Genomic DNA, 26,845 nt, shown 5'->3' on the forward strand with positions numbered 1-26,845 from the left:
TTGGTGCCCATAGCAGAGACAAACAATGGCCAGCTTGAGGACGCGGAGATCTTCCGGGGGCGAAGGCGGGGACAGCTGAGGGCGACGTGAGAAGCGGAATAAGGAAGCGGGCGGAAGGCGGAAGCAAGCAGGGACCGGGAGGTCTCAGGGACTCGGGAGCGGAAAAGGTCACGGTGGCACGGGGTCACGTGGTCCTGTGGTCACGTGGAGCCAGCGCCTTACGCTCGGCGGCGTCTGGAGTTCTGTGCGCCTGCGCACTGCCTGGCGCTGGGCGGGGCGGGAGGTCCGGGTTGATACTGGCTGTCGGCCTCGCGACACTTGGCTGCGGCGGGGTCGCGGAAATTTGCACCCTTGGCCGGTCCCTCTTCTTTTCCGGCGGAGAGGTTAGTGCCACTGCCTTGTTCTGGGAGCTTGCACGGTCCCGGCATAACGCTCCCCGCCTTTGCTTCCCGCCGACCTGAACCTCTAGCGTCACAGGTTTCACCGGTACGTTGATGGCCCCTTGCCTATTACAGTGATCTTTGGTCGACTTGGCTGGGAGTAAAAAAAGCACTCCATCAATGCACACATACTGAACCCTTTTTTGAACCAATGCAAGCGGTAACTGCAAAGATAAAATACTTTTGAACGGCGTAAAGCATTGGAAGACATGCTCGCAAAGATTAGCGCCATTTATCCATTGAATCCTAGCCTGGCTGATACAGTGTTCTTAGTTGGTATGTTGTTCTTAAAAAGTAGACAGTGTGTCCAAGAACAGAATAGCTGCCTTGTATCTCATTCAGAAAATATGAATTGAATTACCTCCTGTGTGCTGGGCACTGTGGTCACAGAAGACGCAGCATGAACAATAGACAAATCTTTATCCTCAGGAAACTTCTGTGCTACAGGAGAGAGACAAAGATCTCCTTCCCTCTTCTGTTTTTTTCCCCTTTAGCATTGTCACTCTTATGTACATTTTATTTACCACGTCTGTTATCTGCCTTCCCCCCACTGTGATGTAAGCCTCAAAAGATATGGATTTTTATCTATTTTATTTTCATCTGTATTAGCAGGGAGGACAATGTCTGGCACAGGGTAGGAACTCGGTTCATAATTTGTTTAATAAATTTAAAACAAAGTATTGGAGTTTCCTGGTGGCCTAGAGGTTAAGGATCTGATGTTGGGTTCGATCCCTGGCCTGGGAACTTTCATATGCCACAGGCACAGCCAAAAACAAAACAAAGTGTTTGCAAGTAATGTTAAGTGCAATGGAGAAATAAAAAGTGGAGCAGGCCAGAATGTGCGTTCTCATGTGCGTTTTAAATGAAGTGGTTGGGGAAGGAGGACTTTACTGGGTAGGAGACGTTGGAGCAAAGGTCTGAAGGAGGTAAGGGAATGAGGCTTAGAGATATGTGGGAGAAGAGTGGAAGGCAAAGTAAGTGTAAAGATCCAGAGGCCAGAGTGACTGGAGCAAAATAAAGGAGGGAAGAAAGCTGTAGGAGATGTTAGGGTTATGATAAAGGACCAGAGGATGGAGGGCCATACAGTCCATTTTAAGGTTTTTGGCTTTTATTTCAAGGGAAATATGAGGCTGGCATCACATTTTATGAAGATGGAAGATGTGATTTGACTGACGTTTGGTTGCTGTGTCGAGAAGAGTCTGAAGAACAGAGCTGAGAAAAAAGTTCAGAAGCTGTGACAATGATTCTTGGGAAAGACAGCGGCTTGGACCAGGGTAGTGGCAGTGCTGGTGCTGAGGTCACACAAAGCCAGGAGGATTTGCTGACACGCGGGTATGGAGAGTGAAGAGAAGCATGAGGGGGATTGCAGGTTTGGGGCTTTAGCAAAGATAAAGCTGTGATTGGGATTTCCTGAGTCAGAGAGACTCTGGCAAGAATAGGGTGTGCAGAAAGTTTTCAAAAGCTCAGTTTTGAGCATGTTGCACATTGTCATGCTTATCCGAGTGGTTTAGGGACAACTATTTGCTCTGCATCAACGCATGCTAGTATATAAAACTATGAGATTGGGTAAGAGCACCAGGAGCTGAGAATAGAAAAGTGACCCAAATACTGAGCCTTGGTGCATTACATTCTTGGGATGGGAAACCAGCTAAAGAGACAGAAGGTCCAACCAGTGAGGTAGGATGGAAATGGCCAGTGTGGTACCCTAGAAGCACATGGGGGTGGTGGGGGGGAGTGATCAGCTGCATCAGATGCTGCTGGTAAGTCAGGTAAAATGAAGACTGAGAAGTAACCATTGGATTTAGAAATATGGAGGTCACTGCTGGCCTTGACAGGTGGGATGAAAGCCCGATTTGAGTGAGTTAAAAAAAAAAGAGATGGAGACAGAGAGTAAAACGCCTCTAAAAGGAAAGACGCTTAAAGAAAAGGTATATATGGAAGGGGAAGATGGGGTCAGGGAGAATTGTTGGGATAAGATGGAGGAAGTTGGAACCTAGTTGTCTGCTAATAGAAATGTGCCAGTAAGAAGAGAAAAATAAATAGCATGGGAGGGAGAGGGGAGAAGGGCTTAACCAGGCCTTCGGTGGTCAGAGGACCTGGCTGTACCTGGGACCACAGGCACCTCATCTGTAGCAGTAGAAGGGAAGACAAAGTATGTGGGCACAAAAGCAATAGTGGGCAGGTGGATAATGGCAAGAGCTGGTAGACGTTCGTTCACCTCTAATTGTTTTGTCAAGAAAGGAGGAAGCAGGATCTCTGTCGAGAGGAGTTCCCTGCTTAGCGGATCAAGAACCCAACTGGTATCCATGAGGATGTGGGTTCGATCCCTGGTCTCTTTCAGTGGGTTGAGGATCCAGTGCTGCCATGAGCTGTGGTGTAGGTTGCACCCCCGGCTCGGATCTGGCCATGGCTGTGGCTGTGGTGTAGAGTCCGATTGGACCCCTAGCCTGGGAACTTCCATATGCTTCGGGTGCCGCCCTAGAGAGAAAAAAAGGAGGAGTCATTATTGAGAATGAGAAAGAAGGAGACATTGAAGGTATGATGAGGGAGTAGAGAGTAAAATACAATAGCAAAATGTAGTAGAGAGTGTTGAGCATCCTGAAAGGCCCACCTGGAGTGAAGAGATCCTGATTTTAAAGTGAGACCAGCTGGTTGGTTGGTCGCTCTCCTGGTTGGTCGTCTCTCTCCATCCACATTACGATGCACAAGTCCAGGCACAAATTGGGTGAATTAGATTTAATTTGGGTTGACGTTATATACATGGATGCGTGGAAGAGAGAGGGGTGCAAGAGATTTGAGGTGTATGAGCGAGAGAGAGAGAGAGAGAGTACTGGTAGACCGTGGACTCTTAAGTGTGGAGGAAGTGAAGTGGGGACAGTGAAAAGGTGGTTGGATCATTGAATTGTAGGTCCTGTTGGGGTTGAAGAATTGTTGGAATTGGGTAATAGAAGGAGTGAGTTTGAAAGATGAGAGGTGGTGTTTGGAGAGTGGAATGCTTGAGATGGAGAATGCGAGGTTGCAGTTACTGGCAGTAGCAGGTCTAGAGCAGAACTCTCCAACAGAAATTCGGTACAAGCCACGCGGGGCATTTTTAAGTTTTCCAGACGCTTTAAAGGTAAAAAATAAAGAGGTGAAGTTAATTTTAATTTATGTAGCCCAATGTATCCAAAAAGGTTATTTCAGACAAGTAATCAGTATAAAAATTATCAAGATATTTTACTTTCTTATGTTAGGTATAAAAGACAAGGTACCAAAAAAAATTTTTTTTAATTTTATTGAGCCACGTTTCCAGTGCTCAATAGCCACGTGTGCCTAATGGCCACGATACAGCTGGGAACGTGTGACCCGAGGAGTGAGTGGCTGAGGGGGGATGGTCACTCAGGGAGGGGGAGAGGGGTGGAAGAATCACGCCCCTCACCGATCTGCATGGATGCAGAAGCCAGCAAGAGTTAGGACAAGGCCACCGTGGAGCACGGGAATTCTATGCCCCAAATGTTACAGAAAGCACTTAAGGCAATTCAAAATCTAGCGTACTTTTATCTTTAAATTTAGTTTGCACAATTAAGATTTTATTTCTCTGAGATGTGTTCCAATTTTTAACAAAGCTAAGTAATGTCTGTGTGTATGTCTGCTTACACCTTAAATGCTAGCACTCTGTTTTTCTCAGCAAAGATGGAGAAAAAAGACACTTCTTGTTCGTCCTGTAGCTTTGACATTCTTGGTCCCAGCCTCCGTGTGAAGGCAGGCTTTAGCGCTTGGTGGTTAGAATTTCCTAGAAGAGAATGGAAGCATCCAGGTCTGTGTATAGAAATTCCTAAAAGATTATATAATTAGGTTCTTCAAAACCGACTGGTTCAGCTGGCAGGGAATAGTACTAATTAAAGTTGAACTAAAATAGCTAGTTGGGCTAGAACTAAACAGAGAATTCCAACTTTTGAAGATATTTTGAAAGTCTCAGGTTCTACCTCCTGAATATCACGGTGACTCATCCTTGCTCTTTTAAAGGGAAACAGTATATACACTGGTTACAGGGTCGTCCTTGGACTTGGAAAAGCCTGGGATTTCACTCCATCTCTGCATGGCTGACTGTAAGCAGTTAGCCCTCCTAAGCCTCAGTTTCCCGTGTAAAGTGCCTCTTAGGGGTGCTGTGAGGTGAAGCAGAGCACTTTCGGGGTACAAACTATAAATAATGTCTTTGTCTCTCTCAGTTCCTCCTCTAAGTTTTTATAAAAGATGTGTTTCTTAAATATCCTTTGGACCACGTGAGTCTCACATGAAAAGCCCTGACTGCCCCTACCTGTAGAATCTCTAGGATCAGAACTCGTGCTCCAGCCAGAGGCTGCTTTTCAAGCCTCATCTCCACAGCTTACTCCTGCCTGCCCCGAAATTGGACCCTGTTTGTCAGGTAAACAGCACTGTGTACCTGGGGTGTTTGACCTGATCCCTGTGCCCCTAAGCAGCACAGTTCAGATGTCACCTCTGTGATAGTCCCCATCCACCCTCACCCAGAAGTTCCCTTCTCTGTACCCCACAGCGATTGATCCATAGCTGCGTTTTAGTACTGAGTGGTTTTTTTGGTTTTTTCTTTTTAGGGCTGCACCCATGGCAACATATGAAAGTTCCCAGGCCAGGGGTACAGTCAGAGCTACAGCTGCCGGCCTATACCACAGACACAGCAACTCAGGAACCGAGCCATGTCTGTGACCTACACTACAGCTCACGGCAACGCTGGATTCCCTACCTGCTGAGCAAGGCCAGGGATCGAACCTGCATCTTCATGGATACTAGTCAGATTCGTTTCCACTGCACCACAGTAGGAACTCCCAGGATTGAGTGTTTCATCCCATCATTGTTTTTCCTTTTTTAAGGTCCTTGTCATGTCAATAGCTTTATAATCTTGTAAACCTCAGAAAGAAGGCCAAGGGTTGACTAAAGGAGAGATGGTGGAAACACTTGTATTTATTTTTTTAACCTCATTCTACTACTAGGTTTAAGTTAAGATGTATCTATTTTGCACACGGCTTTGCAGAAATATACCTATTACCTAGGAAAACATGAGATAAAATTTTTTTTTTTTTTTTTTTTTTTTGTCTTTTGTCTTGTTGTTGATGTTGCTATTTCTTGGGCCGCTCCCGCAGCATATGGAGGTTCCCAGGCTAGGGGTTGAATCGGAGCTGCAGCCGTGGGCCTACGCCAGAGCCACAGCAACGCAGGATCCGAGCCGTGTCTGCAACCTACACCACAGCTCACGGCAACGCCGGATCGTTAACCCACTGAGCAAGGGCAGGGACCGAACCTGCAACCTCATGGTTCCTAGTCAGATTCGTTAACCACTGCGCCACGACGGGAACTCCGAGATAAAATTTTTAAAAAATTTTTAAACTTGAACTTTGAATTCTTTGTCTTTTAGCTTGGGATGTGGTAATGCCAGCCGGACTTCTCAGAGCCCTGGCCGGATCTCACTGCATTTTATCAAAAACGTGTCAGTGCCAAAGACTTGTTCATCGAACATTGAAACCACTTAAGGAACTTGAGACAACATGCAGCTCCCTCACCGAAAGTCAGAGCTTGGATATGTTCTTTCCTGATACAGCGGCTGGAGGTTTGAATAAGTCCCGGATATTGGAAATGAACCAGAAAATAGCCAGTACAAGCGTCCTCTCTCCATTAAATGCTGCACACTTTCCAACCGGGAGCTTGTTTGGGACTCACCAGAAAGTGGCTCACAGACCAAATCTGTTAGGTTCTAAGAGGTTTGTAAAGATATTAGGGAGACATTCCTCTTCTGTATCAACGGAAACATTTCCCAAACAAGACTTTCCAAAAATCAAGAGACCACTGAAAGCATCGAGGACCAGGCAGCCATCCAGGACCAACCTTCCAGTTCTGTCTGTGAACGAGGTAAAAACACATGTGGTGGTGGCACTTCTGTTCCTTCAAAATCACTCTAAACCCCCATATATCCCCACTCCTCAGCCTCATGGCTCACGTGGGAGAGCTGGTGACCTGCGCAGCACCGTTTTGTAAGATCTTTGAAGCCTAATAATAAAGCCTTTTACCTCCAAAGAGAATCAACACCTTAATTTTAAGAATTAATGATACAGATTCAGGCAAAATATAGGCAATTAAATATGAAAATGTAGTTTGTAAAAGGATTAGTTTGTAGCCTAAAGAAATTTTGAAAAAGGCTAGTATTAAGTCCATTCTAGGAGTGATGCTATAAAAAGCCCTCATTTAGAAAAAAAACATCAAGGAGTTCTCAGGTGGCTCAGCAGGTTGGGGATCTGGGGTTGTCACTGCTGTGGCATGGGTTTGATCCTTGGCCCTGGAACTTCCACATATCCTGGGCATGCCTCCCCCCAAATTAAGTTTTTTAAAAAAATCAAACTGTAGAAATTCTATATTAATTTTTAAAAATTTTTAATTAACAGTACAGACAGGGAACATCCATTAGCCGATGGTGATCGCACAGGAGGAGGTGATGAGAGGGCACTGCAAGGGACGACCAACACAGCAGAGTGGGAGTTCCCGAGGTGGCGCAGAGGGTTAAGAACCCGACTGCAGCAGCTTGAGCCGCTGAGGTGGCAGCCTGAGTTTTATCCCTGGCCCAGGAACGTCCATATGCTTTGGGTGTGGCCATTAAAAAAAAAAAAATGAAGGGTTTTGCTTTTTTATTCTTTGAAGGTTGAAGGGGGTGTTTTCATTCACTGCTGAGAGGCTTATGGGAATTTCTCAACTATAGTTTGTGTTTTCCTCTAAATGAGAAATATTTAAGGTCACAACCAAGCCCTTTGTTAATGGTATATTATGCATGATACTTAAAGACTGCGCCTTATACTTAATAAATGTTTGTTAAATTAGAATGGGTAGAGGAGAAGCAAAGGGATCTTTGATGTATGTATTCATTAACATTAAAAATAGGAAAAGTTGGGAGTTCCTGTTGTGGCGCAGTGGTTAACGAATCCGACCAGGAACCATGAGGTTGCAAGTTCGGTCCCTGCCCTTGTTCAGTGGGTTGCCGTGAGCTGTGGTGTAGGTTGCAGACGTGGCTTGGATCCCGAGTTGCTGTGGCTCTGTCGTAGGCCAGTGGCTACAGCTCCGATTCGACCCCTAGCCTTGGAACCTCCATATGCCGCAGAAGCGGCCCAAAGAAATAGCAAAAAGACAAAAAAAGAAAAAATAGGAAAAGTCGGAATTCCTGTCGTGGTTCAGTGGTTAGTGAATCTGACTAGGAACCATGAGGTTGCGGGTTCGATCCCTGGCCTCACTCAGTGGGTTAAGGATCCGGCGTTGCTGTGAGCTGTGGTGTAGGTTGCAGACGTGGCTTGGATCCCGCGTTGCTGTGGCTCTGGCGTAGGCCGGCTGCTGCAGCTCCAATTCGACCCCTAGCCTGGGAACCTCCATATGCCGCGGGAGTGGCCCAGGTAATGGCAAAAAAAAAAAAAAAAAAAAAAAAATAGGAAAAGCCAAATGTTTTAAATTTGATGAGCCTTTCTGAATCTATCAGAAAACAGATTAGGATCTCTATTTTTAAAGCTCAACTCTGAGTAGACCCTGAGAGCATTTAACTTGGTTGGGTGGTTTTTTAAAATAGTGTAGTTGACTTCTTTGGAAAAACTGTATAGTCCTTCACTTCTCATTCTCAGGTTGTGAAGTTAGAAGTTGGTTAATGGTTTTTATGTTGGATTCTAGCTTTGTTTAAGTTTTTGTTTGGTTTCCCTGAACTCAGGATATAAAGAATGGAAGTTTGGGAGTTCCTGTTGTGGCTCAGCAGTAACAAACTCAACTGGTATCCATGAGGATGCAGATTCAATCACTGGCCTCACTCAGTGGGTTAAGGATCCGGTGTTGCCGTGAACTGTGGTGTAGGTCGCAGACACAGCTCCCATCCTGAGTTGCTGTGGCTGTGGTGTAGACTGGCATCTGCAACTGGGATCCGACCCCTATCCTGGGAACTTCCATATGCTGCAGATGCGCCCTAAAAAGCAAAATAAATAAATAAAATAAAGAATGGAAGTTCGGGGCATGTTCTGCTCTCACCCCTTTCCTCCTAGCTCTTGAATTTTTAATTGCATTGTTCACTTTGTGATTGAGAAATTCAGTGTTTAAGTGACTGAGATGAAATTAAGTGTAGAAACCTGAATTCATGGCAGATCCAAAAAAGAGGAAAATCAAATTCCTTTTTTCTTTTGTTACTTTTAGCAGCCTAGAACAGAATTAAATTTCTTATGAAGAGGCTGGTAAGGTCAGAGATTTCACCTTTTTTTGGTACTTGGTTGTAAACTATCAAAAAAAAGCATTATTTTTTTTGGGGGGGCTGTCCTCAGACTTGAAAGAAATTTTCCTAAATTTTGTTTTGTTTTGTTTTGTTTTGTTTGTTAGGATTTTTTTTCCTGCTTCCAGGAAAGATTTGAAGTAGATTTTCAGAATTTAATAAGTTTAAATTGAGATACTAAAAGCATTACATTTAAGTAGAGAAAACAGTTGCCATGAACAGAGAGATAAATATTATCAGATACTTGGTATGAATAATCTAGTTGGAACATTTAACTCCAAGAAGCCCAGTGATTAAAGGCAGAAATCCTCCTAGGTTGTACATTTTTTGTTGTCTAACAGGAAAAGAAACACTTAAGAATGTCTTACAGGAAATAACTTTTTCCATCACCAAATTTAAGGAGTCCTTTATTTCCTAGGTCCTGATACAGGACCCATTTATTTTCTTGGTCTGTACATAACATATATAACATGGTAGATTTGACTTCAGCTGGAGTTTTGCAAAAACAGAAGCAGTATGTTGTTTCTCTGGAAGCACAGGAAAATAATAGAAAATGTTTTCTATTTCTGAAAGCATTTCTAAAGAGATCTGAGGTAATATGACTTGGGAACCTTCTTTTTTTTTTTTTTTTTTTTTTTTTTAATGGCCACACCTGCAACATATGGAGGTTCCCAGGCTAGGGGTCCAGTCGGAGCTGCAGCCACTGGCCTGAATCACAGCCACAGCAACATGGAATCCAAGCCGCATCTGAGACCTACACCACCGCTCATAGCAACTCTGGATCCTTAACCCACTGAGCAAGGCCAGGGATCGAACCTGCATCCTTAAGGATGCTAGTCAGATTCGTTTCTGCTGAGCCACGACGAGAACTCCTGGAACCTTATTTTCTAATGATCTTACTGGTGAACACAGTCTTGAAGTGTGTTGAGGTCATATATTCCTGGGGCTGAAGACTGCCTGGAATAGAGGGCCACTCCATTTCCCACTGGACAGTGTGGACTCCCCTGTGTGGTAGAGCCCTTCCTTCCTCTCTGGACTGAGTCAGGAAAGGACTCTTCTTTGTCCCAGAAGAGGCACGCTTTGTCCCCTTCCCCAGGCGTGCACCTGAGCTCACCCTCTTACCTCTGCTTTGCCTCGTGCACCTGGAATGAGTGGGCGAGTTACCGTGTACTAACTCTTCTCTAGTTACTCTGGAGTGGAATCAACTCCACACCCAGTCCCATTTGCCGCTGTCGTAGCCTACTGAGAAATTCAACCCACATCCCAGTGGCTCATTGTTTATCATGGCAAGGACAGTGCTGCTGGTTGGTCTGCCCTGACTTTGGGAGGGGGGGGGCAGTGATGCTGGAGGATGAGGGCCACTCTCTGAGCAGGTGCAGGCTGGGGGAGTGCGGTGCCTGGATGCCCAGCAGTGGTTTTCAGGCTAAAACAACCACATGTAAAATTAACTTGTGGGTTGTTAATGGGCTTTTTTGGTTGGTGAAATAGAATAGAAAGTATCAGTGCATTACTCTTGGTAAAGGTAAATATTGTTTGTGAAGCTCTTGTGTCAGTTATTGGTGTGGGTGCCTATGTGTGTATACATATTGTGTATGTGAAAGGATTTCTCTCCATGAGTTGTAGTCAAAAGGCTTAAGTTGGAGTTCCCTTGTGGCTCAGCAGGTTAAGGATCCAGTGTTGTCACTGCTACGGCTTGGGTTGCTGCTGTGCCATGGGTTCAGTCCCTGGCCCAGAAACTTCCACATGCTGTGAGTATAGCCAAAAAGGGGGAAAAAAAAAAAAAAGCTTAAAAACTAAAGCTTTATACTAGTAATGTAAAATCTGTGTTTTATAACTTTCACCTATAATCTGTACATAACAGGAAAAACGTGCATTTTTCCCTTAGTAAAAAAAAGTGAATAAAAATAAACTCTTTTTTAAGACAAGTATTCTTTCAGAGTGTGCGATGCTCTAAAACCAAGAATCATGTATAAATTTCTAGCCCCATCTGCTGGAATGTTTTCTGTGGACAGAAAATGAAACATACCGAAACATGGTGTTTTCTAGGTCATGAGTTTGGGTTTTGTTTTTTTGGGTTTTTTTCCCAACATTTCAAAATAGAAAGGCCTGCCCAAATTTAGGTCTTAAATCGAATTACTATTTTAGGTTGATTTGATACATTATTTAAGAACAAGTCGTTGATCCCTACCCTAAAACCCAGAATTTTCGACATATATATGGTTTGTTTTTGGTTTTTTTTGTTTGTTTGTTTTGTTTTTTTTTGCTTTTTACGACCACAGGTAGGGCATATGAAGTTCCCAGGCTAGGGGTCACACCAGAGCCACAGCTAAGCCACAGCAATGCCAGGTCTGAGCCGCATCTGCGACCTACACCACAGCTCATGGTAACGCTGGATCCTTTTACCTACTGAATGAGGCCAAGATTGAACCTGCTTCCTCGTGGACCCTAGCTGGGTTTGTTACCACTGAGCAACAACAAAAACTCTGCTATGTATGTATGTGTATTTAATGCTTAAAAATAGTAGTTCATTGTAAAAATCCAGAAAAAGACACATGTGAAAATGAAACCTTCTTACAAAGTAACATCTTTAATTAATAGGAAAAAAATGCAGAGACGCACTTTCCTTTTAGCAAATGGATTTAAATGAGGTATTGAAACTGAAAAGCAAATAAACCCTCCCCCCAAAAAAGATATGTCTATTTAATAAGTCAAATTGGAAACTTTGTGAATCATTTACTCAGAAGATGCATGATTTAGACTCAGATTCTGGATGTTTAAGGAGGATACAGAAAGTGGTGTAGCAACTACATATATATACATATATGACACACAAACTGTGTGACATTGACTAGAACTTTGAGCCCAACTAAATAAGAGATGGTGAAAGAAGGAATGGTGACAATCTTCAGAAAATCTGCGAAGGTCCTTGGAATAACTAAGTAAAAACAGATTGTGTTTTAAAATGTGTAATCTGACTCTCTGGAGCTCAGCATGTATTTTCTCATGGACGTAGTGATGGAATGCTTTGACTTGTTCCATTTTTGAGAGTGCAGAATAGTATAAATTGGTAGCACAGATGGGCCTGATCAGGAGCATAGATGATGGTGAAGCAGGCGTGAAACCATAGGGACTGGGAAGGGGCCATGTTGGCTGGAGAACCATGGTCAATTAATGTCAAGTCTTCCACTTGAGCAAAAGATGGTAGAAATCCGGATTTTGTGTGAAATTGCAGTTTACTGTTGATAGTTTGTTCAAATTTAAAAAAAAAAACATTTTGATAGTATAGTTGATTTACAATGTGGTTCAGCTGTACAGCAAAGTGAATCAGTTACACACATATCATTCAGATCTTAAAAACATCATGTTCACTGACTCGTGATTCGGACTGCCAGTTTCGGGTTCTGGTTCTAGAGATAGTCAACCAGTACCATTTCCGGTACAGTTACAGGAAGGCCCCTCCCTGGTCTTGACCTTCTTATCTGCTTTGTGCCTCCTGCTCTTCCCACTCCAGCTAAGCTAAGCATGTCGGCTACAGCAGTCCCAGAAGTACCTCTGCCATCCAACCTCATGCACTGGGATGGTGCTTTGAAAACTTGAGTATGTTTTTTTTTTTTTGTTTTTTTTTTTTTGCAGAGTAGAGCCTCCCTGCTATGACCTTCCATGATGCCTCTTACCAGGATTCCTTTCTTTCAGCCCATCCTGCCAGCTCTTTTTAACTCCGTGAAGCCTTCAAAGAACAGCTATGGTCTTTATTTTGACTCTGTGGATCTGCATTTTTTGTAAATCAGTGTGTTCTTACTGCTGTGATAACAATAAAAATCAGCTTATCAGCTCTCTGCAATAGGAGGGTCCTGCATCCACTTATCTCACCTTTGGGCAACAAGTTCAGCTTGTTTGACTCTGACTTGAATTAAGATCCATTAGAAATTTGATTGTTTTGCTCCTAAGTGGGTATCTTACGGATTTTAGGTGTTTTAGTTCGTGTGTCTCCTCAGGTCTGCCGTTTATTCCTCTGCTACTTTTTAAACCACACATTAGACCTGCCTAACTGACTGAAGAAAAGAGAAAGCAGAATTTAGGCCGTATCTTGAAAAAGGGCCAAGCGTTGGGTAACAAAAGTGCAAGGAAGAAAGGAATTAATGTATTCCTTTTTTGAATTTCATACTAGGAATGTAACAGAAAGGGAAAGAATTTAGGAGCCAGGATGACTAAATCCTAGGAATAAACTTTGATTTAGTGACTCATAAACTTCTTTTGACCAACAGTGAGCCAAAGCACCATGTGTCTCAGAAGACAGTAGAGCCACTAATGTTCTGATCGGTAGATACTGAAATAGAATATTATGAACAAATGTAAATTACTTGATAAAGTTTTTAACCTCCCATAAATTTTGCTGGTTTAAACCTGTCTGGAGCTCCATGGTGGCTCTGCAGGGTAAGGATCCAGCATTGTCACTGCTGTGTCTGGGATCGCTGCTCTGGTGCAGATTCTTTCCCTGGCCCAGGAACTTGTGCATGCCACAGGCGAGGCCAAAAAAAAAAGAAAAATGTGTATGTGCAGTAATAATCACCACAACCAACGATGAACATTTGTGCTACTCATGGTTCTGCGCAGTTGTTTATTCATCATTCATCAGCTTGTTTAAACTTCACAACAGCCCTATCATGTAAGGCTTATTGTTACTCTGATGGTTTTTACATGAATCTGAGTCTGTGCCTGAACTCTTTTAACACCTCTGCCCATAGCTTTTGAACTTTATCGACCATATTCCGTAGTGAGAAATTTATTTTACATTATACATAGTGATCCAGTATGCACATACATAGACATATATGTGACAGATGTCATAAAATAAAATTTACCTTTCCTATGAATTCCGTCCTCTAATATTTTCTATTTTATTCTGTTTGTTTTTTGAATCTGATTTGGGCCAACTCACTGGCTATCAGGACTCACTGACATCTTGTGACGTACAGTTCGACAAACACCACATGCTGTGCCACATTGCTTACCATGTGTGTACTATACACACACACAACATAAACATGCACGTACACACTGCTGAGACTCCTAGTGCAGAAGCCAGAGCACTCACCAAACCTGGACACATTCTCAGATTCACAGAACTTTTTTTTTTTTTTTTTTAAGGGCCGTACCCATGGCATATGGGGGTTCCCAAGCCAGGGGTCAAATCAGAGCTTTAGCCACTGGCCTACATCACAGCCACAGCAACACAGGATCCAAGCCTCATCTGCGACCTACACCACAGCTCACAGAAACCCACTGAGCAAGGCCAGGAATCAAACCCGTAACCTCATGGTTACTACTCAGATTTGTTCCCGTTGCACCGCAGTGGGAACTCCCAGAACTTTTTTTTTTAATTATAATATAGTTGATTTACAATGCTGCGCCAATTTCTGCTCTGCAGCAAAGTGACCCAGTCATAAATATATATACATTCTTTTTCTTATATTATCTTCCATCATGGACTAGCCGAAGAGACTGGATATAGTTCCCTGTGCTGTACAGCAGGACCTCATTGTTTACTCATTGACTCACAGAACTTTTAACCAGAGTAAAATTAACCAGCGTAAAAATCCTGTAACTCCTTGTGGATTCAGAGTAATCTCTGCACTAGTACAAAGCTAGTGACCAATTATCAGATGACCTCAAGGAGTCATGCTGCTGTGAAAAAGAGTCATGGAGGAGTTCCCTTCATGGCTCAGTGGTTAATGAATCTGACTAGGAACCACGAGGTTGCGGGTTCGGTCCCTGCCCTTGCTCAGTGGGTTAACGATCCAGCGTTGCCGTGAGCTATGGTGTAGGTTGCAGACGCAGCTTGGATCCCACGTTGCTGTGGCTGTGGTGTAGACCGGTGGCTACAGTTCTAATTCGACCCCTAGCCTGGGAATCTCCCTATGCCGTGGGAGCAGCCCTAGAAAAGGCAGAAAGACAAAAAAAAAAAAAAGAAAAAAGAAAAAAAGATAAAAGAGTCATGGAAACTCAAGGTTGGAGAGACTTTAAACAGCATTGCATCCAGGCGCCCGAGGGGTGCCTTCATCATCTCTGTTTCTTTCATTCAGCATGTTCCTGAAACACAACCAGTGGGGTGGCTCCCCTTTCGGAGAGCCCATCCTGTCCTTTTGACTTGCAGGAGAAAGTTCTTTTATAGACTGAGCTGAAATCTGCCTCCCTGTAACTGTTTTCTCAACATCCCTTCTTACATCCCTTGTTTGAACCTTTGAGGTGTTTTGCAGAAAACTCACATGCTGGCTTTGCAGTCGGAGTCCTCCCTGTAGGGTGACAAGCATCACAGGCATTTGAGCCTCTTGTAACCCATGTCATGCTAATCTCGCCGACACAGGACCTGATGCACTGCACTGCGTTTGCAACTGCAGATGAATATCATCTTGGAAATCTCTCTCAAGATCTGGCCGCCCATGGATATGTGGAAGTAACAAGCTTGCCTAGAGGTACATCTTCTTGAACCTGGGGCCAAGTATGTCAAAATGTATTAGAAAATAACTTTCCTACGATAACTGTCTTAAATGTGCATTCGTTTACGTTTCACTTTCTATTTAAAGGATTTTATCGTAAAAGTGGTGTCAGATCTCTTTATGAAAATGACTTACGAAGATGGGAAATTAAAATATATTTACAGAGAACTTGGTTTGCAGATTAAAATCAATATGACTTAGCATTATTTATAGGACCATTCTTACTTGGCATGATCAAAGACCATGACACTCCATTTCTCTTACATTAAAAAGTTATTTTAGGAGTTCCCGTCGTGGCACAGTGGTTGACGAATCCGACTAGGAACCATGAGGTTGCGGGTTCCATCCCTGGCCTTGCTCAGTGGGTTAAGGATCTGGTGTTGCCGTGAGCTGTGGTGTAGGTCGCAGACGCGGCTTGGAACCCGCTTTGCTGTGGCTCTGGCGTAGGCCGGTGGCTACAGCTCCGATTCAACCCCTAGCCTGGGAACCTCCATATGCCGAGGGAGCGGCCCTAGAAAAGGCAAAAAAAAAAAAGTTATTTTAGTAGGAGTTCCCATTGTGGCTCGGCTGTAACAAACCCGACTAGTATCCACGAGAATGTGGGTTCCATCCCTGGCCTCACTCAGTGGATTGGGGATCTGGTGTTGCCGTGAGTTGTGATGTAGGTCACAGATGCGGCTCAGATACTGTGTTGCTGTGGCTGTGGTGTAGGCCAGCAGCTGTAGCTCTGATTCAACCCCTAGCTCGTGAACTTCATATACCGCAGGTGTGGCTCTAGAAAAACAAAGAGAAAAAAAAGAAAAAGTTACTTTAGTATTACAGAAGAACCTTAAAATTGATAGAAATGTTGGGGAAAGCCCTTAAGGAAAAATTTGCCAGTACAGCCAAACGCTTTATAGCTAACAAAATCAATTAAGAGATAAACACAATGAATACTTAGAGAATTAAAGTAAACTTAACTGGGAGTTCCCTGGTGACCTAGTGGGTTAAGGATCCAAAGTTGTGGCTCAGGTTGCTGCTGTGGCACAGGTTCAGTCCCTGGCCTGGGAGCTTCTACATGCCACGGGCACAGCCAAAAAAATAAAATGAAATGAAATAAACTTAGGATTTTAGGACAGTGTGAGGAAGGGAAAATTAACTTGAATTCCCACTGTGGTGCAACAGGGTTAGCATTGTCTCTGCAGTGGCTTGGGCTGCTTCAGGGGCAACAGTTCGATCCCTGGCCCAGTGTTGTAGGTTGAGGATCCAGCATTGCTGCAGCTGTGGCAGGGGTCACAGGTGCAACTTGGATCTCAAATTCAGTCCCTGGCCCAAGAACTTCCATGAAGTGTCCACCCCCAGAAAAAATTAACTTGGAACACTTTGATGGAAAATTCATGAATTTATCTCAGAGTGGCAAAAACAGATTGAAAACTTTACTACAGAGAAAAAAAAAATTTTTTTTTTCATTTTTGGCCGTCCCGTGGCACATGGAGTTCCTGGGCCATAGGGTTCTCGATCTGTTCTTGGGATCAGATCCAAGCTGCAGTCTCAACCTAAGCTGCAGCTGCAGCAACCCTTGATCCTTAACCTGCTGTGCCGAGCCAGAAATCAAACCCAAGAACTCCCAAGGTGCTGCTCATTCCATTGCACCACAGGGGGAACTCCAAGAAAATTCCTCAAAGAGTCACTGAACCCATAAGAAATAGTCAAAATGGAGTGCTTTTTCAGCCTTGATCATCCAAACAGATTATTTGTACTATTTGGTGGCAAAAACATAACTGACTCAGGAAAACAGCTGTGTCCAGGGCCCCTGAGATGAAAACTTGCCCTGGGGTATTCTTGGCTGATGCCAGAGGCGGTCTGGGCGGCCCTGTCCATTTCACCCTCGGGGGCTCTTTGTACCATTCTCGCTGCCCTGCAGCTTCCCCCGGGCTTGCGGTGCTCTCAGCTGTATGGGTGTCCGCCTCCACAGGATGTCACATGAGGGAAGTGTGAGTTCAACGAGGTAGGATTTTCTCTCTCCCTGAATCTCCTATTCCTCATCCTCTATCAGGAACTCTGCAGCTCTGAGGATCCTCATTTTAGGTTAAGAAATTATATGACTTTTTACACATTAATAGCAGCATATTAATATATTAACATGTTATTTATAATTTACATTATAGAATATGTACTAATAAAATATTACTAAACTAATGTATAAATAACTACTTACTGGTGAATATTTGTGTGTGTGTATATTTAATATGTACAATATAAAAACATTTTAATACTTACAGGTGACTCCCATGGTAGTTTCTCAATTAACTTTGAAATCAGATGTTTTGAAATTGTTGGTATCTTTGTTTCTGTATGTTTTCTATTTTCCACACTTTATGCAATACAATTTAAAATTCAGTGAAATGAGTAGTTGAGAATATTAAAATTGTATTATTAATAAAATGGTATGTAAAGGAAGAGAATATATTAATGGCTCTTTAAATTTTAAATTTTAAGTCAATTTTATAGAAAGACGTTTAATTCTTGAACTTCATTTGTATTAAAACTAAGACTTTAACAGTTGTCGGAGTTCCTGGTGCAGTGGAAATGAATACGACTAGTATCCATGAGAAAGCAGGTTTGATCCCTGGCCTCACTCAGTGATCGGGGATCTGGTGTTACCATGAGCTGTAGTGTGAGTCGTAGACACTGCTCAGATCCCGAGTTATAGAGCACCTCATTGTTACTGTGAAGAAACGGTCAGAAATACTTTGTTAAAAGTTGAGAGGTGACTTAAATCCTGGAGCTCCCATCGTGGCTCAGGGGTTAACGAATCCAACTAGGAACCATGAAGTTGCGGGTTCGATCCCTGGCCTCGCTCTGTGGGTTAAGGATCTGGCATTGCCACGAGCTGTGGTGTGGGTTGCAGACGCGGCTCGGATCCTGCGTTGTTGTGGCTGTGGTGTGGGCTGGCAGCTGTAGCTCTGATTCGACCCCTAGCCTGGGAACCTCCATATGCCGCAGGAAGGGCCCTAGAAAAGACAAAAAAAAAAAAAAAAAAAAAAAAGTTGAGAGGTGACTCTTAAATCTTGTGTCATCTTGTGACATGGCCTTTTGCTAATTTATCGCAGATGCAGCCAATATCTTGGTGATGGGTGTGGAAAATTCTGCAAAAGAAGGTGATCCCGGAACAATATTCTTCTTCAGGTAATACAAGAAAACAACCCCACTGGGAGACGGGCCGTGGTCAGGTGATGTGGTTCTTAAAGGTACAGGTGTACCTCCTCTCTTAGCAATGAATATGTTCAGAATTTACTTGTGATTTGAAGTTTTCCTTTACTTCTTACTTGAATAGGAGAGTTTGTCAGTTATAGGCATCTTCTGGTAAATCCTCATAAAATAAAGAATATTTCTCCCTAGGGATAAGATCAGGGGTTTTTCATTCATTTTGTCGTTTTTTTTTCTCTTTTTTCATTCATTCATTCATTTATTTATTTATTCATTTATTTATTTATTTTCGTCTTTTTAGGCCTGCACCCATGGCATATGGAGGTTCCCAGGCTAGGGGTCCAATCGGAGCTGTAGCCGCCGGCCTACACCACAGCCACAGCAACACAGAATCCAAGCCATATCTGCGACCTACACCACAGCTCACTGCAACGCCGGATCCTTAACGCAGTGAGTGAGGCCAGAGATCATACTCGCATCCTCATGGGTACTAGTCAGGTTCTTTACCCACTGAGCCACAATAGGAACTCCTCTAATGGCACATTTTTAATGTTAAAAAAAAATGAATTCAATTTTGAACAACACTACTAATAATATCAGATATCACCTAATGTACCTTATTTAACCCAACACATCTAAAGTGCTATCATTTCAGCATATAATCAGTCAACAGCTAGTGTGGTTTACATTCTCCTAGCGTGTGTGTTTTACACTTAAGAGTACCTCTTTCTTTGGAACAGGCCTGTTTCAGGTGCTCCGTAACCACACATGGCTTTAGCGCCCCATCAGACATTTCCTGGGACCTCTTGTCACCTGGAAGTGCTTCTCTGAACTAATAATGCTCTGGCAGTGGCCTTAAATACCTCTCAAGTCCATATCCTGAGACCCCACCCTGGCCCTCTGCAGCAGCTCACTGCTTGGGCTCCCTCCCTGTCCTCTCACCCCACCACCAGTTTATTGTACGCAGCATAATGTTACAGTAGGTAGTTCTGATCGCTCACTCTCCTGCTTAAAACTCTGTGAACCTTGACCCCACTCCTTACTTAGCACAGCACAGTTCCTCCAGAGGTCGGCTCCTCCCTGCCTCTGACCTGGTCACCCTCTGCTTGCCCCGATCCACAGCTGTTCAAACTACTGGCTCTTTAGCCTGAGACATCACCTGCTCCCTCACACCTTCTCCCAGAGCCCGGCGTGTTTCCTCTGCCGTTTTGCTCTTTGTTTTCTCATTTGGCTCTGCTCATCCATTAGGAGCTGTGTCCCTCCACGTGCATCTGTGTCGTGAGGACGAGGGCGGCGCTGTTGGTGCCCAGTGCAGTCTGCTCTGGGTTGGGAGCTCCTTGAGCAAAGGATCTAGACACTGCTCATCTTCGCATCCCAGATGCTCAGCACAGACCCACACACACTAAGCACGTTACTTGAGAAGGTTTGAAGCCAGACGTGGAAATCATATTTTTCTTTCTTTCATTTCCACCCTTCCTTCGTCTGGTGCAATAACCCAGAGCCGATAGTTAACTCTTTTTTTTTTTTTTTTTTTTTAATTTTTAAATTTACTACCTAGAACAGCTCAACATGTCAAATTTCAGAGATGAAAGCAAGTTCACTTGTAGTCTTTAGACTTTAAATTCTGTCAAAGTCAGACTTAGATCAAAAGGGCCTCCTGTGGCTTCATGGCCAGTCTGCCCTGAGCCCTGGAAGGGTGAGGGGTATTATTGCATAGCTGCCTGAGCTATCTGAGGCCTCAATTTATTTCTGTCTCTTTATTCTGTTAGAAAGTTATTAAAGGAGGTCCCATCGTGGCTCAGCAGTAACAAACCTGACTAGTATCCAGGAGGATGTGGGATCAATCCCTGGCCTCTCTCAGTGGGTTAAGGATCCGGCATTGCCGTGAGCTGTGGTGTAGGTTGCAGATGTAGCTCACATCCCATGTTGGCTGCGGCTGTGCTGTGCCATAGGCCAACAGCTACAGCTCTGATTCGACCCCTGGTCTGGGAGCCTCCATTTGCCGCTAAAAAGACGGGAGAAAAAAATTGCCTGGATTCATGAAGCCACATAGTATCACAACAATAGTTACTATTCTGCAAACCATGTGAGAAACCCGTGAATTTGGGGGAGGTTGGGTTTTTTTAATCAGAAGTTCAGAAAATAGCTTTTGTTTATCATATCCATCTAGGGACCATTATATCAAATCAGTAGTAAATCATATTTTTAAAAATGACATTCTAGAAATTTCCTAAGCTTGGCTTTACGTATGGTCCTACAGAATGTATTCTGCCTTTAACTTAGTTCATTCTTTGAAATCAGGGAAGGAGCTGCTGTGTTCTGGAATGTGAAAGACAAAACTGTAAGTAGAAATTCAGTTTTCTGCAAATAAATTATTTTTGTTTCTGTATTTTTTGCTTTTTAGGGCCAGAGTTCTTAGGCTAGGAATCAAGTTTTTTAGAACTTTTGTTTACTCACTGGAAATAATTTCTTCAGTATCCCATTTCAGGATTTATTTAATACAGACTTTTCAGAGCCCATTAGTAAAATACATCAAAATTTTATATTTAACTCAGCAGTTTTATATCTAGAAAGTTATCCAAAGGAAATAATCACAGTTATACATGGTAAATGATGTAGAGAAAGGTTCATCAATATATTATTTACAGTAGCAACAGTGAGAAGTGACCAAAACATATAATAATAGGATGTTTGTTAAATAAATCATGGGATAAATATGCTGCGGTTCTTAAAAATCATGTGAAAAAAAACCTATTCCTGGGGTATTGCCTGTGTATAAGATACAGTTAAATTAAAAGAGCAGGTTACAAAATACAGCCAATATAATTACCAGAGCTGGTTAAAAAAACATGCCTCATACAACCCCAGTTTTGCTAAAAATAGAAGACACAGACATGGGGGTGGGGAGAGGGAAACTGGGGAGGGGGTTCCTGGAGAAAAGGAAGTAGAAATGAGTGAAAAATGTAATGCAAATTGGCTCTTTGGAGTTGCAGAGATGTAGAAGCCTGACAAGTGTTTCTCAGGAATGCTCTCATAAATGTTTGCATTCTAAAATTGGAAGAACTGTTCTGGAGAGTGTTTTAGCAACATGTATCAAAATTGTAAGTGTGCATGTCATTTGGTCTAGCAAATCCTAAAGAAATATCTCCACAAGGCCCTGAAGGTACACACCTAAGGCGGGTGTATTGAGACATTGTAATAGTGGAGAGTAGGAAAAAATCCCCCATAGGTGGACATCTAGGATAGTTAAATTAATTGCTGTTCCTCCGTTAAGGAGAATAACGCTGGAAATGTTCCTGTGTAGAATATGATCCCGTTTATATAAAAACTAAATGTACATACATATGCACACAGGGAAAAGTCTGGAAGGATAGTGATGATTACCTTGGGGGATTAGGAATTTGGGAGAACAGAGAGAGATTATCACTTTGTACACCTCCGTGCTGTTCACATTTTTACAAGTGTATCAGTTACACATTTTTTTCTGAAGATTTAAAGAATACAAACCATAATGTCAGTAGGGGTTCTCTTCGGATTGTGGAATAATAATAGTTTTTCGTTTGCCTCTTTAAGCTCAAATGTAAAAGCAGATGTATATATCATTCCAATTAGTTTTATGTCAGCATGAATTTGCATTTTCCCTAAAACCTGAAGACCAGAGGAAATGTCATCAAATGTCATAAGAAATGTCATAATCGGAGTTCCCATCGTGGCGCAGTGGTTAACGAATCCGACTAGGAACCATGAGGTTTCGGGTTCGGTCCCTGCCCTTGCTCAGTGGGTTAACCATCCGGCGTTGCCATGAGCTGTGGTGTAGGTTGCAGATGTGGCTCGGATCCTGCGTTGCTGTGGCTCTGGCGTAGGCCGGCGGCTACAGCTCCGATTCAACCCCTAGCCTGGGAACCTCCATATGCCGCGGGAGCGGCCCAAGAAATAGCAACAACAAAAAGACAAAAAAAAAAGACAAAAGACAAAAAAAAAAAGAAATGTCATAATCATTAACTCTGTAACATTCTTATCTACTCCGGAGTCAGGTATAATTTCAGGCTGATCTTCCTTTTCTTCTAGATGAAGCATGTGATGCAAGTTCTAGAAAAGCATGAAATTCAGCCCTACGAAGTGGCACTGGTACACTGGGAGAATGAAGAGCTTAACTACATAAAAACAGAGTAAGCAACTTTTTTTTTTTTTTTTTTTTTTTTGGTCTTTTTAGGGTCACACCCTTTGCACATGGAGGTTCCCAGGCTAGGGGTTGAATCAGAGCTGTAGCTGCCGGCCTACACCAGAGCCACAGCAACTCGGGATCCAAGCCTGTCTTCGACCTACACCACAGCTCACTGCAACCCCGGATCCTTAACCCACTGAGAAAGGCCCCGGAGCGAACCTACGTCCTCATGGATGCTACTCAGATTCATTAACTGGTGAGCCACATCGGGAACTCCCAGAGTAAGCAACTTTTTAATCAAATTTTGAAAGAAGCTCTTAGAATAACTAGGTAGAGCAGTAGAGGAGATACATTGTTTATGCCTTTGAATACTAATTTTAAGGAAAAAGTTATTGGTGCAAAAACAAAGCCCAAACAATTAATAAATTTAGGTGGGGAGTGATTATTTCTTTTAACTTATCAAGGCACCCATAAATTACAACAAGTAGTGTAACCCCAAAATAGTAAGTTTCCTAAGTAGCCAAATGAGTAAAACGGTGTCTTCCTCAGAGTGAACCTGTCACATTATTCTATTAATGTTTTCTCTCAGTAAATCCTTTCTGCCTTTTTCCCACTGATTTTGAGTATCAAAAGTATAGAGTATAATGAGGGATGATCTGAGAGAACCACTTGTGCAAATGGGGTGCCTGCAGGAAGTGGGGGACTTCCACAGCACCCTCAGGTTAAATATAGGAGTCGGCGGGCACCATACTGGCTGATTTTCCTGTCGCGGAGAAGAGGAGGGCAGAGAGAGCAGCCAGTGTGAACAGGATTGAAAGGTCTTTTTCCTCATGAAGTGACCTGACTGGCGGAATGTGAGGCAAAACAAAAATCCTTGTGTTAAGAAAGGAAGACAGCAGAGCTTCAGGGAAACTTGGAAGAGGCCCCCGCTGTAGGAGGACCAAGAGCTAAGTGAAGATAGCCAGGGATGAGCTCTCCTGCCTGATTTCACCTGACAGAAACCCTGGGGTGGCAGCTAATGAGCCTTTAGATGCAGTTCAGGGATGTGAGGCACCTGACTCGTGAGTGAGGACCTGGGCCCCGGGGGGCTGCAGTGATGCTGTGAGCTGGAGGCACAGCAGGTGAAGAGCCAGTAGAACTGTATCCATTCGGTTCATTATCACGCCCTGGACCTGGACTTCGTGACTCCCATGAGTTCCCCTCCTGTGCGCTGCCTCCCCATCAAGCTAAGGCTCCCCAGGTCTGGCCCCGCTCCACCCCCAGAGACGCACAGACACATGCCCACACCCGCCCTCTCTCTCTCACCACCTAATCATCTGCAGAGGATTAGGGTCTCGACTCGGATCTCAGAGTCAGAGATTTAGTTTCATCACAAAGACCAACCTCGCTGCCACCAACTTGCAGTGGTTGTGCAGGTCCTCCTGTGTCCCCAGGGGTCTGCTGCCTCACTTGGTTCTGGGCACGGGCTGAGCTCCTGCCAAAGCATCTCTTCTCTTTTCCCTCCACTGAGGCTGTCGGCGCAGATCCTGCCTCGCCAAGCCTCCTCTCCGGCACCTCCCTCTGTCTTCTCTTGCTTGTTGGAGTTCCCGCTGTGGCGCAGTGGGATCAGCATCATCTCTGCAGTGTCAGGTCGCAATTTCCATCCCCACCCACGTCGCTGCAGCTGCAAGTGTGGCTCAGATCTGATCCCTGGCCCAGCATATGTATGCTGCTGAACAGCCAAAAAACAAAAACAGTGCTTGTTCATTTTTGTTGTGTGCAATTCCTTTATTTATTTAATTTATTTTGCTTTTTTAGGGCCGCACCTACGCATATGGAGATTCCCAGGCTAGGGGTTGAATCAGAGCTACAGCCGCCAGCCCACACCACAGCCACAGAAATGTGGGATCCGAAGCTCGTCTGCAACCTGCACCGCAGCTCATGGCAACACCGGGTCCCTGACCCACTGAGCAAGGCCAGGGATCAAACCCGCATCCTCATGGATACTAGTCAGATTCATTTCTGCCTCGCCATGATGGGAATTCCTGGAATTCCTTTAAATGAATTGTTTTCCTATTGAACATTTAGCTCCTTTCTGAATTTCCTGCTATTAAACGTTTGACCATAAGAAGTTTTTTTGTACACAAATCTTTCTTTGCATCTTTGGGGGTTTTTTTAGTTTTTTTTTGTTTGTTTTTAGGACTGCACGCGGGGCATATGGAGGTTAGGCTAGGAGTCTAATCAGAGATGTAGCTGCGTCTTCGACCTACACCACAGCTCACCACAATGCCAGATCCTTAACCCACTGAGCGAGGCCAGGGATCGAACCCGAAACCTCATTATTCCTAGTCAGGTTCATTAACCACTGAGCCACAACGGGAACTCCTTTCTTTGCGTCTTTGATTATTTCCTTAGGATCAATTCCTAGAAGTGGCATTACTTGGATGGTGTGGTATGAGAACATCAAAAGATTCTTGATACAAATTGCCAAAAGGACCTCTAGAAAGAATATAATGTAACTTTGTCAAAAGAAAAAAAATTACTTCTTAAGATTTAGAAAATCCTTTTTTTACTTTTTCAGGGGACAGTCAAAACTTCACAGAGGGGAAATCAGGTTAAATTCAGAGCTAGATATAGATGACGCCATCCTAGAGAAATTTGCTTTCTCAAATGCTCTTTGCCTTTCAGGTAAGTTACTATTAGTTTTCAGAGAAAGTTATCACACGGTTTTCATTTCATCCAGGGAAGTCAAAGCATTTAGTAAAGATACTCACTAATCTTCACAGACTACTTAGCAAAACCTTAGAATTCTTTTTCCTTTTTTTTTTTTTTTTTTCTTTTTTCTTTTTTAGGGCCACACCCATGGCATACGGAAGTTCCCAGCCTAGGGATCAAATTGGAGCTGCAGCTTCTGGCCACAACCGTAGCAATTCAGGATCCAAGCTGAGTCTGCAACCTATACCACAGCTCACAGCAACTCCAGATCCTTCATCCACTGAGCGAGGTCAGGGATCGAACCCACATCCTCATGGATTCTAGTTGGATTCGTTTCTGCTGCGCCACAATGGGAACTCCCCTTTTTTTCCTTCCAAAAGAAATAGAGGCATTCCCATTGTGGCTCAGCAGAAATGAACCCAACTAGTATCTGTGAGGATGCAGGTTGAATCCCTGGCCTCACTCAGTAGGTCAAGGAGTTGCTGCGGCTGTTGGGTAGGCCAGCCGCTGCAGCTCTAATTTGACCCCTAGCCTGGGAACTTCCATATGCTGCAGGTGTGGCCCTAAAAAAATAAATACGTACACGCATATGTATAGTATAGAGTGTAAAATATAGTATCCGTGCTAGTTATTCATTCTGTATTAATTGTACGAATAAAGCTTAACCTCTGCAAAAATATATTATATTATTATTATTACCACCACCTCCTTTGTTTTCCTGTCCCCTTCTCTCTTAGTCTTAGGTTGTCTCTGATCCAAGCAGAGAAAGCCCAGCCCTGTGTGACTGGGCACAGACCTCTGTGTAGAAAAATGCTCTCTGGCTTTTCACAGGAGTAGGACAGAGAGTCGCAGTGGCTCCCAGTTTTTTCAGAAAGATCCATGCACCTGAGTAAAACTGTAGACGTTCTCTAAGAAATGTTTCTGCCACCCGTCTACACTAGGCTGCTGCTGCGTGGCCTGGCCACCCCATGCAGGAGGCTTGGGGACCTCTGAGCTACACCCACAGCCCTGGGAGTGTAAGGGAAGGCCCAGAAAGTCTGACTCCTGCCCCGCCTGCAGAGCCACCTGCAGTTCCAGAGTGGAGCTTATCCTCTGTGCTTCTGAGATGCAGTATCATAAAATCAGGGCTTCTACCCAGTGCCACTTTGGTCTGCCAGCAGGGCTTGGAAATTGACTTCCTACTGTCTCTTTCTCCTTAGCACTATCTCTTACAGTAATAAAAAACTTCTTAAGTTGCAGTTTCAAATTTTGTGCACGTCTCCTTAAGCTATTGTTGAAATGTCAGGGAGCACTGTGCACTTTGCACTTTGTAGACACATGAACATAATGATAAAGAAATATCCTGTGTTAATTTTTTTCCCCAGTGAAACTGGCTATCTGGGAGGCATCGCTGGATAAATTTATTGAATCTATTCAGTCGATTCCAGAGGTAATTACACCAATTTTATGCTTGTCTTCAAGGATTGAGTTCTATTGCGGAAAAATAGAAATTTCCCACTATAACAATGAACTCGGGGATACAATAAAGTAACAGTAAACATTGAGAAAGCTACATTGAATTTAAGCAGAAAAAGGACCACCAGTT

At 43.6% G+C, this 26,845-nt stretch overlaps 1 protein-coding gene across 9 annotated transcripts in view; it reads left to right on the top strand.

Moving 5' to 3' along the window:
* The first annotated feature begins 275 nt into the window (after positions 1 to 275).
* The window catches only part of RMND1 (required for meiotic nuclear division 1 homolog), a 43,444-nt gene continuing 16,874 nt past the window's right edge, over positions 276 to 26,845 (top strand). The window contains exons 1-9 of one of the 9 annotated variants that reach the window (XM_085023763.1): positions 276 to 486; positions 1,559 to 1,772; positions 5,851 to 6,341; positions 15,080 to 15,214; positions 18,305 to 18,380; positions 20,703 to 20,742; positions 22,470 to 22,570; positions 25,127 to 25,233; positions 26,625 to 26,689. In XM_085023763.1, the coding sequence (XP_084879889.1) occupies positions 18,325 to 18,380; positions 20,703 to 20,742; positions 22,470 to 22,570; positions 25,127 to 25,233; positions 26,625 to 26,689 (369 nt within the window). In that variant the 5' untranslated portion in view covers positions 276 to 486; positions 1,559 to 1,772; positions 5,851 to 6,341; positions 15,080 to 15,214; positions 18,305 to 18,324. The remainder of the gene's footprint in view (positions 487 to 1,558; positions 1,773 to 5,850; positions 6,342 to 15,079; positions 15,215 to 18,304; positions 18,381 to 20,702; positions 20,743 to 22,469; positions 22,571 to 25,126; positions 25,234 to 26,624; positions 26,690 to 26,845) is intronic. The other 8 variants (XM_005659140.4, XM_085023770.1, XM_005659141.4 and 5 more) reach the window with 8 other exon arrangements.

Source organism: Sus scrofa, chromosome 1 (genome assembly GCF_054392235.1).
Source record: "Sus scrofa isolate SSC_HxYL_T2T_F1_AM1 chromosome 1, Sscrofa_HxYL_maternal_Yorkshire_Landrace_v2.0, whole genome shotgun sequence".
Taxonomy (NCBI): Eukaryota; Metazoa; Chordata; class Mammalia; order Artiodactyla; family Suidae; genus Sus; species Sus scrofa.